Below are 12,662 nucleotides of genomic sequence, written 5' to 3'. Positions count from 1 at the left end.
CAGTGGCCTCTTTAGCCTCTTTCTGAACTTCTTGAAAAGCACAGTATAGGATGTCGAAAAAAGTTTACTGAACAAGCAGATTCTCAACACATTTTTAGCCGCAGACTGAAAACTCATCTGCGACTCTTCCCATAAAAATATTTTTTACAAAAACAATAATTACATATTTTAATAGTTCTTTAAGATATTCTACTGTCCTGATCTTCTCACCACACAAATCATTCATACAAAATCCTACAAAAGAAGCTACCAACATACAGACATCCAATTGATTTTTATAACTTTTATTCAATCAATGCTGGATCATAACAAGTGTTACAGCATGAACTGAGGCGAGACCCTGCACCGAACAAAATAATCTCGTTTGAGTTTTTATTTAGTCAGAGCTCAGTTGGAAAATATATCTTTATAGACTTTATAAAGACATCTGGTGATTGTCTGATGATCGACTAAGTGATAAAATCAACTAATAACTGCAGCTGTCAAATGAATGGAGTAAAGAGTGTGGGAGATGTTGATTTCTTTAAAGAGTAGACACAGCATGCAGTTTCTTTCTGTGAGTTTATTGAAGGATAACCGGCCCACATTGCCATCTCTGTTTCTGACCTGAAATCCTGATCCTGGGACCAGGTTATGTAATAGTTTTAATCTTCACAACCTCATCACAACCCTTCAGAACATACGCACACAAACTCCTAGGTTTATGATTAGTGTCAAGAGTGCACATTTACTGACGCATGAGGAAGTCTCACCCCCCCTCTACATCTGCATCTCTACAGAGGCAGGCCTTCTACAGCCACCAGGGATGTGAAAAGCTGCATGTGGAATTACATTGAAAGTGTATAGTGCCTCCTGGTGGCCGGAAAGAATACTAACTCTTCAAGTCAATAATTTATAAGTAAAAACAATTCACCACTGTCAAGCAAGTATGGAAGAAATGGTGGAATTCTTCCCTGGATTCATCTGCACATTCATTATATTAATTCAAATGTAGCAGTGAACAGTGAAATAACACTATAAGTGTGAATGTAATGTAATAGACTATAAGGTGAATTAGCTGTTGCAGCACAGTGAACTCAAGCAGTCATTCTTAGTGGCACACAACAGATGGGCAGGTTAGTAAACACTGAAATCCAGACATTAAAAATATATACATTTCTAAAAGCAAAGCACATAGCGGTTCTTTGGTAGCATCACTTTCAATGCAAATCAGATCTTGGTACATTGTTTACTGTTTTCATCTCATGTTACATATGTGCCATGGTCCTACAACCATACTCTGATTATTTAAGGCTACAAGTGCCACATTTTCTTCTAACGGCTCAACCAGAGACAAATCTCAAAGTGTTTTTCATGATTTCTTACGAGGTTTTCAACATCAAGTCAGACAAGAAAGTGAATTGAGCACAATAACAGATAGTAATACCATTATAGTAGAACGTTAATAAATAAATGTGTAAAATACTCTACTGTGAAAGTCTCTACCTCCCTCTAAAGGGTTTGACCTTTTTCACTGTCAATAAAGAATTCAATTCAACAATTCAATCTGGTATTTCTCCACTTGATGGAACCATAGACAAAATGTATGATTTTCTGAAGTTTGCCTGGGGGCAGCACAACTAACTGTAAATGCAGCATTGTTGTTGAGTTGTGTTTCTGTCCACCTAATGTCCAATATTCACTCTCCTTTTAGCTCTGTTTTTGGTCTCCACCAGCTCCTGAGGGAAATATTTTCCCCTTTAGCTGCTAAACGTTCCATTATGTTCACCAGCTAGTCTCTATCCTTGTCTGTCTGCTGTTTGCTAGCCAATAGAAGATTTATCAGAGCTTTTCTTTATTCCTGACGAGGACAGTGAGATTTGATCAAAACAGCAAAATTGTGGGCCAGAAAACCATAACAATGAGATTAGAGATGCTGTAATGCTCTGTTGAGCCTAAAGATGGCACTGTAGGGTAATAATTCTCTGTGGTTTCATTATTATGAGTCCAACCTTTCACAAATACATTGATTAAAGGTGCTAAGCGCCGAATTCAGAGCATTTCTATTGCCTCTAAATATGGCGCTGGCGGCTTGCATTTAAAGGTGCCTACAGCTCTAACAGTGCAAACAACCTTAACAGCGCTGAAGGAGTTAACAGTAGTTACCTGAGGGTGAACCGGAGGTGGGCGTTACGCTATAAGCTGACATGCAAGCATGGCGACCTGACTATGTCAAGAAGCAATGAGAAGTTTAGATTACAGCAAACACAGGGGAAATGATTTCATTATCTGCTCAGGTCATTACTGCACCAATATGTTGGATAGCAAATAGCTATTTGCAGCTTTATTAATGCTCTGATTGTTGAATAGGCAACATGTAAAGCAGCTTTAAAGACATTTATATGTTGCTTTTTGTCTTAAAGACTTACAGGGTTTTAAATTTGCACTCATAATATTTTCACTTTTCCCACTTTGTATTGCAACTGATGCACATACATGAAGTTATATCTCTTTATCTTATCTTATAATCACTACAGTGATGAGACTGTCCGCATATTATGAATCCCGAACACTAACCACGGCTTATCACTAGGTGATCGGAGCAAAAACACTCCTTAAAAGAGTCCTACTCCAGACAAAAAAATGGATAGCTTAGTCAAGTATTCTGTCTGCCTTTGACCCTGAGCATTACATCAAATACTCTGTCCTGTGTGTCCTTTACTACTGCAACTAATGACTACATACTGTAGCCAAGGTGATTTAACATACATCCCAGGGTGCCCTCATAGTGCCCGTCAAAACCTCTGTTATCATAACAAAGTCTTTTTTTAAAGGGCACACATAATCAATACATTCCATTTGCAATCTAATAAAAAAAATTACTTTTTAGCTGCTGTTTCAATTGCACTTGCAGTGTACATGTAATATGAGTATGCATTTCAAATGCAAATGTACATCGCGGAAGCACCATAACTAGTGAGAGCAGCAGAAATACTAAAGTGTACAGGGGCAGTGTTCGGGGCACAGCAGAATGCATTGTGGGCCCTGCCGGAGACTCTTCTCCTCTGTGGGTCCACACAACACTGAGGATGGTACTATCTTCTAGTTGTAGCAGCTGAGCACACAGCAGCGTAAAGCAACACCTCAACGCTTTGGAACGAAATCAAGACTTCATTCAGAATGTAGTTTCTGGAAGAGAAGAAATGAAATATGTCACGGCAATGAAAATGAACACCAATATGTAAACTAATGAAATGCGTGGTGGAGGGTTAACCTGCTCTCTCAAGGCCTGCATGGATGTGAACTCTATATGCTCCTTCTTCTTCCGGACCCAGTCCGGTTCATCGGGTATCAGTACCGCCAAAACCACCTTAACCAAGATCAGCACGTGCTGCAAACAAACACAGAGATAAAAATGTCAGGGTGTATTTATCCTTAATGTGGCTCTCACTAGAGACCTCTCCGTACTCCCTCTTACCTCCACCAACACAGCCAACAGCAGAATGTTTGTGCTGCTCAATCCGCCCTCTTGACACAGATTTTGCAACCATGGTGACAGCAGCAGCAGCCAGCAGTTGGACACGACGGAGACGAAACTCAGGACCTCGAAAGCAATCTGGAACACAGGACAAAGACGAGATCTGTTCAGTCATAACTTAGTGTGACAAACCGGCTGCGTCTCATTTCTGTTGTGCGCTGTGTTTTTCTGCTGACCCGCCACACGCCCATGCTAGCCACAGGTGGGGAGAAGGGTTTCCGGAAGAGATTGCAGATCTTGTAGGCGTCCGTTCGGATCTCCGTTAGGTTATTGATGAGCAGCAGTACGGCCGTCAGAGGAAACACGCAGGAGAAAAGACTCAGATACCCAAACTGCACCAGGAGCTCGATGTACTCTGCAAACAAGCCCTGTGAGGAAAACAAGAAGCCGTGTCAGACGCTGCAAGAGTGTTTTTTAAATCACTGTCTTGATCTGCGTTTTTTCTGACTACTGCACACTCACAGGGAAAGCAGGCAGGGTGCTTTGGTTCCTAAACTTGTCCTCCTGTGGGTCGTCTTCACTCTCTGTCCTGTGGGGGGCGCTGATGAACCGGTCCACCAGGAAGGGTATGACCACCTCTGTCACCTGGTTCAACAGCTGGGTAATTATCAGCAAAGACGCCAGACGCTTCAGACAGAAAACGAAAAATACGTTAACTTGTTGTCACTCCAGAAGCTTTTTTATTTTCATCACTGATTTCACTGGTCAGTGCAAAAACAAATAACCTCCCCTCCCAACAGGAATATGGCTAACATGAACACGTTGTCAGGCTAAATGAATGAAGTGAAACCAAATACTTTATTAAGCTTGTACGGCTCATCCTCTGTGTTTAGAAACTACATTTTTAACAGAACGCCTAAGTTACAAACAAGGTGGATGGAGTTCCAAAGACACAGGCAGGAAGGGCCTAGTGAGACACACTATCTAGTTGCATTATGGGAATTGGTGGATCCAGCATTTTGGGATCCTGACCCACATTAGCCATAAAGGACTGTATTCATCAAGCTTCCTAGTACAAAGAGTTGCCCCTTGTGACGAAACTGTAAGACAATTCTTAGAATTATGACGTGTTTAAGAAATTTCCCTAGCGATAGGGGATAAAGATAAAACTTATGCACATGGCATCTTAGCCCTGAAGAGAGCTTTTATTTGGGGTAGGTATTTTAAAAGGACTTTTAAGAGGCTTAAGAGTTTCTTAAGCAGAGGAGAAAATTATGGAGAGATAAAGAGGCATGAAAAATATTTTCCAAACGCTGAATGACAGTGAGTTAAAGAAACGCTGCAGATTAGATCTTGCAGGGAGAATGTTTGTGGTCGATCCCATCAGAGATGCTCACGTCTCCCACCCAATGCAATAACGGCAGAAATGAAAGCAGAAATGAAAGTGATCACAACATGCTGGTTTATAGATATACATGCTGATCAACGCCGCAACTTACATAGACATAGAAACCATACATTTTCCCTCACCTTTAAATCAAATAGATTAAGTACTTAAATTACCAGTATGGTAAAAATCTATATGGCTCCAGGATATCTTGGCCTCTGCTACATCAACCCATGCCATTCTCTATTATTTTAGCCATGTTTAGGGAAGTGCATTGGTTAATCACTGGGATCCCTGCCTGAAGACTCAACACTCTACTGAGACAGGTGTAAGGTATGTTGCTGTTACCTTGCGGAGCAAAGGCACGTCCTGCTTGAAGAAGGCAATGTGGAAGAGCACTGCAAAGCAGTTGAAGAAGGTGAACTGGGGGAAGAGAGACAAGAGCCCGGTGAAAGAGGCTACTGGGTTAATAGGATGTAGGAGCTAATGGTTGGAAAGGAGTGGAGGGGCGAGGAGGAACCTACCACCAAGACTTTAGCTGTCAGATGGTTCTCGAAGGAGGACTCCTCTCTGTGGTTCTCTAAAGGGAAACAAAAGGGAAATGATTGGCTCATAACAATCATTATGAACAGTGCTATTGGTAGGATTGCATGACCTGATCAGCTAAATTACTATTTTCAATTCTCTTTTCCCTCATTGTGTCCCCGTCTCCCTCCTATGACCCTTTTACCTCAACCTCCTTGGTTTTCAATGCAAACCATCATCAGTATAGATAGATAGATAGATAGATAGATAGATAGATAGATAGATAGATAGATAGATAGATAGATAGATAGATAGATAGATAGATAGATAGATAGATAGATAGATAGATAGACAGATATCTTTATTGACACCCACTATGTCTCACTCACCGTATTCAGTCAAAGATTTTGCCACCGTCCTGTAAACGGTTGCCAGCACATTCGTGTAGAGGATGTGAAGCACCGAGGGCACGTAGAGCAGAGTCTGAGACAGCAGGGAGTCCCAGTCTCCGTGTAGCTGTTGAACCTGGGCCTCCCCCCAGTAGAAGCACAGCATACCCAGAATCACCAACCCTGCAGAGAGAGATGTGACAGGAGCAGGGGACACGAAGACAAAGGCAGGGGTGAGAAGTATTTTCACAGTTATGTGCGTTGATGAGTTTGTTCATTTCACATTTTAAGTTGTACCTAGAAAGAGCCCCACCACTGGGACTGACACCACGGCCATACGCAGTTCCCTCTGCCATTCAGGAAAGAGCGGCTCCATGCGACCTGTCACAGGGTTGACCCCGAGGCTGCCGTGGAAGCCGGGTCGGGGTTCTGCGAAGCGCTCTGCGAGGTGCATGGTCCCCCAGCGGTAGGAGAGGGAGGAGCTCCGACGCTTCCACAGCTCCATGACCACCGTGGACCAGAGCATGCTGAAGATCGCCTGGATCATGTGACCGCTGACGGCCGGTCCCGAGTCCTCATCACTTGTGACCGGTGAGGCAGAGAGGGACTCCTCCATCTCCTTCTGGACCTCACCTGTGACGGGCGAGAAGAAGTCGGTGTCCAACTTCCAGCTGCATTCAGGTTGCAATACTTAAAATTGAATTTTTCCTGCCCTGTTCCTGTTTACCCGTGGACTCTGCTACTTCTGTCTGGACTGCTCTACCCAAACGATAAATCTCATGTACTTTCATTTTATCAATGAAAGCCTGAAGCCACCCAGTCCACCTGGTCCGTCTGCATTTGTGTCATTTTCCTTTCTGCCTCCGTTCACCCACCCCCTGTAACATTAACTATAGGCATGCTGACATGCTTTAACATGCTAACACACAAAATAGGCTTTACTCTGTTACCACCCTCAGGCAAAACTTTACACAGCAGTGGGCCAAAGAGCAGGGAAGGATGGAAGCCAATAACAGAGGGGCAGCAGTTATTTCATTCTATCAATTTTCTCAAGAACACAAGTTAATTACCTTTTCTATCTCATGATAAGACAGTTGTAGTATCTTCAATAAAACAAAAGGTTGTTTCCTAAGGTCATTAGCGTGTGATCCAGTTTTTAAGATAAAGCTGATAAATATAAATAATTGCAACAACCGTTCTTGTCTTCCATTGATAAGATTATCAAGGCTTTATAACCTCACTGGGCCATTAGCCTGGAAGGCTTTTATTATTGTTTCAGTTGTTTCTTGTCCCTTTGTTCCTCTGGCGACCAGTCATTTCAAGCTCAAACAGTTTATTCACTTTGTGATAAGTGCTAAAACAAAACAGCCTTGCAAGGTGCTTATCAAGGTGTGACCAGTTTGCTGCTTAAGGTAACCTAATAGCTTGCAAAAGAAAGGCATATGTCTCAATTCAAATGGTAAAATTGACTGTATAAAAACACAAAAATAAAGGAAAAATCTGTACACCTACCTGAGAAGTATGTGATGGTGAGGCCCAGTATCGCTGGTGGGAGCAGAGACCAGGTGTAGAAATCAAGGAAGCTGAAGTAGAACGCCACAGGGCTTCCAAAATAACCATTGACTGAATCTGGAAAAAGCAGCACACAGGTGTCTGGTGTAAGTGCATGCGTGGCTCAATTAAGTCAAGAAACTGTCTACTGTTCTAATATATTCATATATTTTTGCAAATCTGCATCATTTTCTGCATGTGTGCGTGCTAACAAGCAGTCATGTGGTAGTGTGTGTGTTTTTGTGTTTGTCGTATTTACACCCACCCAGAGGCTGAGCCAGCTGATTCCCAGAATACCAGGCCTTACTGAGATCCTTCAGTTTGTCCGGGTTGTGGAGTGGAAGCGTGTCCACAACAACACCAGCTGACCCGAGCTTCGGCCCTGCAACAACATTCACTTTTACACCCAGGACAAAGCAACACTCACACAACACAGAGTGGCCTCGAGGACACGGGTGACAGAGGGACGGACGCAACGACTAATCCACACTATATACAGTAACATACACACACTTACTCAGCGCGTCACACACTCTGAGGCTGATGCTGACTGAAGCAATTTTTTGATTGAATGTGAGGAGAGCAGAACAGCCGAGGTCAGCAAGACATAGATGCACATAGTGCATGTGGATACTGGCTGAATGTGGAGACAGCAGTTTGAAACTAAAACTTCACAACATGGTTGTCAATATGTCTAAAAAAGCTAAATCCCAAGTGATGATAAGCTTGGTTTAAACACAGTATTTGAACTGGATGGGAGTCTGCACATGTGAGATGAGTGCTCTGCAAAAATATCTGTTCAAAGTGCTGTGTTTTCCATCCTTGTCCTGAGGTATCCATTGACATAATCAAATTGAAAAAAAAGAAATCATATAGATATTTTTCCACTGTGTGTTTGACTCGTCTCCCCAATACTGACGGTGAGAGCACTCACAGATGTTGTCACGGTTTTGCAGTGTGTATCCGTCAGACAGGCCCGGTATTCTCAGGTCTCTCTGCGCCCTCAGACCGTCCAGCTCATACTTCACTATGTACTGCCGCTCCGCCAGGGTCAGGAACACCTCCATGTTGTCTGTCACACACATGAATGGACACAGCAGATACATAGATATAGCCAGCGATGAATGCAAATACACCTGAGAATCTGTGAGGCTGTACTTAGGCACGGTGGCGCTTCAAGCCAGTGGTTCTCAACCTAGGGGTCAGAACCCACGAGATAATTTCAGGGGGTTGCCAGATGGTTGTGTAAAAAAATGATAAAAGAACATAATAGAAATAAAATGATATATTTTAGAATGGGGAAGATTGCATGCACATGTGTTTCTGACGGGAATTTCAGTGAAAGAAAAAGTCAAGGAACACATCAAAAATCCACAGTTCTTGGAGCACATTAGACAACATCGGGCTCTTGAAAAAAAAAAATGGGGGGTCGCAAACAACAAATTGATTATTCTAGGAGGCCATGACTAGAAGAGGTTGAGAACCACAGATTGAAGCTAAATGCTAACATCAGCATGCTAACATGCTCACAATGACAATGCTAACATGGTGGTTTAATGTGTATCATACATGTTACATGTGACTATATCATTTACGTTTTGCATGGTAGCATGCTAGCATTAACTAGCACTAAACATAAAGTGCTGATACTAATGGGAATTTCACATAATTTTGGAGCTATTTGGTCATAAACAAAAGTATTGGACAAACTGAAATGCTGACTAGTTGATTGCACTGGAAGAAAGGTTAGGGGATCAAAAAAAATTAATTCTATTGGGGATATGAATGATATTTCCTTAGAATCCATCTTTGAAAGTTATCTAGGGATTATAAATCACAACGGGTCAACACTTACAACAACCCAACTGAAGATATATCAAGATTTGCATTTTTCAGATAATCTTTAATTTTGTTAAGGGTTTATTTATCTCTTAAAGAAGGAAAATACACTTAATCATCCAGTTAATCTGAAAAAATCAAAATCAACAAATTTCGACAAACATTATTTTCACTGGACAGTTGATATGCTTTGAAAACAGACAGGCCATTGAAAAACACAGCACAACTGAATTTTCGTGTGCAACTGCCAGACTACGGAAAGCTTTAGTTTTATGGCTTAGTAAACATCCCAAACAGTTGCAGGCTTTTTGGAAATCTGAGCAACTGTTAAAGTAAACATAGAGACACTTGCTTCCATTAAAATGTTATACATTGTGTGTTCATGAATTTTGTATGGTTTTTGTTGTTTTATTAAACAACTCACATACACCCCCTCTTGTTTGGTTTAAACTTGTAATATGCATCCAAGGCTCTACTGCTGTACCTGAATCTTTAAAGTTGTCTCTGTCGTTGTAGGAGAAGGCTTCCATTTCCCCGTTGCGGTAAGTCTTACATAGGCCCAACTCTTCAGTGGCTTTAAGTAACGTACAGCGTGGGGCAGAGAGCACAAGGATGTTCCCAGTGGCGTCCTCGCCCGGGTGGGTCAGTAATCCAGCACCTGGGGAGAGACAGTAACACCCTTATTTTGTAATTTGTAGACAGACTTGAAAAATGTGAACCAATCCTTAATTGAGCTGGCCACATTCCTTCAATAGGAAAAAACTTTTTTTCCAGTAGTTGACATATTATCATCACATACATAGGTTTTGAATGATTTGGGTGTGATTTCCTGATAAATGAAGGAGTTCTATGTTGATGTGACATTCAACTAGACAAAACGGGACGTTAGAAAAAAATATAAATAATGTAATTCTTACATTAATAAAGTAGTTTGAATATTGAAATGCGGTGTTTCATCTGCAAAGAAATGCATATAGCTGCAGAATACAAGTATGCTTCTTTTTCATGTTTTCTGTCCTACTTCCATATAAACCAACTCTGGTGTACATTTACATAGGAATCATTTAACTGTATCGATCTATTTTGCCAACTGGGATGCAAATGCAAATGCTTTATTGCTAGATACGATCTTAGAGACCCTCCAAGCAATGACTTTCCTGTTTAATAGACTTCCAGTATGAGAGAGAGACTCATACATGTTTGATATCTATGCTTTTCTTTGCAGGGCTGCAATCGATTCAGACAGACAAATTAGCTCTCCAGGACTCCTGCAGCTCATCACCGTTACTCGAGCCCTCACCTCCATCTTTCTGAGAAGTTCCAATCACTCTGATGAGCCACCTTTTCGTCTCAGGGCGAACCTTTTCTCCGAGCTTCACCAGAACCAACGGCTCGACCCGCTCCGATACACAGCAGGGGCAGCTAACTTTGGTCCAGCCCGGTCCAATAGTGGTAGCACTCAGTTTGCTCGGGGCCGCCCCCGCTGGAGTCTTACCCTCCGGCTGCTCATCTGCTTCACTGCTGCTGCCACCGCCGCCACCACCTTCATCACCACCTGCCTTACTCATGCTGAGACTGTGAAGAAATGTAAACAAAACAGTATTAGTTTGTGGGTCCCCGTCACTGTTTTCGATCCTAAAGATCTCCCGATAGAGGAGCTAATGGTTAGATCATCTTCAAAGAACTAGTCATGGTTTGGTGAAACTGCAAAAACTCTTGTTACACTCTTGCAATTGAGCTTGTTTGCCATTTTCAGCCATGCTATCCTCTTGGCTCTAGTCATAGAAATGCCATTCTTTCGTTCCACCACTTTGGTCCCCATTGAAATATCTTAATGACTTCTTTGTACATGGTCCCCAGAGGATGAATCCTACTAACGTTGGCTATTCCTGACTTGTTTTACAGTGCCACGAGGGGGTTAACATTATTGTCTTCCTGTGGAATACCTCGACAACTATAAGATAGATTGCCATTCAATTTGGCACAGACATTCGCGGTGCCCAGAGGATGAATTCTCAATACCTAAAAGAAAGATTAGGACAACGTTGTGTACAGACGTTCATGGTTCCCAGGGGTTAAATGCTTTTGTCCTTATTGATCCTCTGACATTTGATCTAGTGTCACCATGAGGTTTTTGCATTTTTTAAGGAAATATCTTGACAACTACTGGATGGATTGTCCTGACATCTGGTTCAAACATCCCCGATCCCCTCAGGATCACTTGTAATAACTTAAGTGATTCCTTAACTTTTCTTCTACTACCATCACCAGATCAAATTTTCACTTTCTCCAATACGGTTTGTGACCAAACACCTACAAAACAACTGACATTTCAAAGTACAATTCAGCTGCTTTGGGTTAATAAATAAATGTTAGAGTGCTAACCTGCTAGCCTAAGATGAAGTCCATGGTAAACATTAAACCTTCCTAACATCAGCATGTTAGCATTGCAAATGTGGGCGGCATGGTAGCATGCATATGTCAGTTAAGTTCACTGTCATTACTTGGCTATAATGTTTTTATGAGCTGATTAAAAGTGACGAGACAATAAAACACTGTATTGTTAGTCAGCGCTTATTCTACCTGTTTAAGGACTCTGTAAGTGTGCCACCAAACACTCCCAACCTTTGTAACCTCCTTTCTGAAATTACTTTTTCATAAACCACTATTTACATATTTGAGTGCAGCCATATCCTGACAGTTATGATTGTCATCTTTCATTGCTGCATTTGCATCACCAGCTATTACATTATAACAGCATTAGACTGGTTATATGAGACTAAACTGGCAGCAGATCCAGGCGTAATTTTCCAGGAATCTGCAAACTGTATTCAAAACTCTAATTTCAGTTACTTGCTGCACCCTTCAGATATGAACCTACACGATAATGTTCAGTTTCTCAGGAAGTAATTGTGGTTATTTTGGCAAAAAGCAGCAGATAAAGGAACTTCCTCTGATTTGACTGCATCGCTACTGGGCTTAAAGATACACTGACACACAGACAAACTCACGGTGGACAAAATGGGATTGACAGAGACACAACTGGAAGTGATACCGTCCCTCCTATAGTGATTGAGTTGTGTTTAAACAGACAGTGACAGCGAGAGAGAGACATACACAGAATGAAAGAGGCTGAGTCAGGAAATACAACACCTGGCAGGGAGTGTTGATGAAGAGGTTCTGGTTCCTGGTCCTACAGCAGGCCCACAACCCCTCCGAACTCCTGTTTGAACACACACACACACACACACACACACACACACACACACACACACACACACACACACACACACACACACACACACACACAGAGATGAACATGAAGACAACATCTGTTCAGTTTAGAAACCAGAAACGACACACTCTCACTCTCTGCACACACTTACCCAGCCTCAGTATGTGGTTCCTCCCAGCTGTCTGTGCTGGTATATATGTGTATGTGTGTGTGTGAGTGGGTATATGCCAGGAATGCGGAGGAACTTCCAGAGACTGCAGGGTGTGGAGGGTTGCTTGG

At 42.1% G+C, this 12,662-nt stretch overlaps 1 protein-coding gene across 1 annotated transcript; it reads right to left on the bottom strand.

The window, feature by feature from the left end:
- Window positions 1-304: 304 nt before the first annotated feature.
- On the bottom strand, window positions 305-12,637 carry ano10b (anoctamin 10b). Its single transcript, XM_054619771.1, has 16 exons — window positions 12,535-12,637; window positions 12,302-12,371; window positions 10,449-10,723; window positions 9,633-9,806; window positions 8,244-8,381; window positions 7,575-7,691; window positions 7,271-7,387; window positions 6,056-6,391; window positions 5,759-5,941; window positions 5,369-5,424; window positions 5,193-5,267; window positions 3,980-4,144; window positions 3,694-3,885; window positions 3,458-3,595; window positions 3,254-3,370; window positions 305-3,168 (listed from the first exon to the last, which is right to left on the bottom strand). The coding sequence occupies exons 3-16, from the start codon at window positions 10,714-10,716 to the stop codon at window positions 3,151-3,153; spliced, it is 2,094 nt and encodes a 697-aa protein (XP_054475746.1). The 5' UTR covers window positions 10,717-10,723; window positions 12,302-12,371; window positions 12,535-12,637; the 3' UTR covers window positions 305-3,150.
- Window positions 12,638-12,662: the final 25 nt, after the last annotated feature.

Source organism: Anoplopoma fimbria, chromosome 19 (assembly GCF_027596085.1).
Source record: "Anoplopoma fimbria isolate UVic2021 breed Golden Eagle Sablefish chromosome 19, Afim_UVic_2022, whole genome shotgun sequence".
Lineage (NCBI taxonomy): Eukaryota > Metazoa > Chordata > Actinopteri > Perciformes > Anoplopomatidae > Anoplopoma > Anoplopoma fimbria.
Note: the sequence above shows the minus strand (reverse complement) of the source record. Positions and strands in the feature narration are given on the sequence as shown.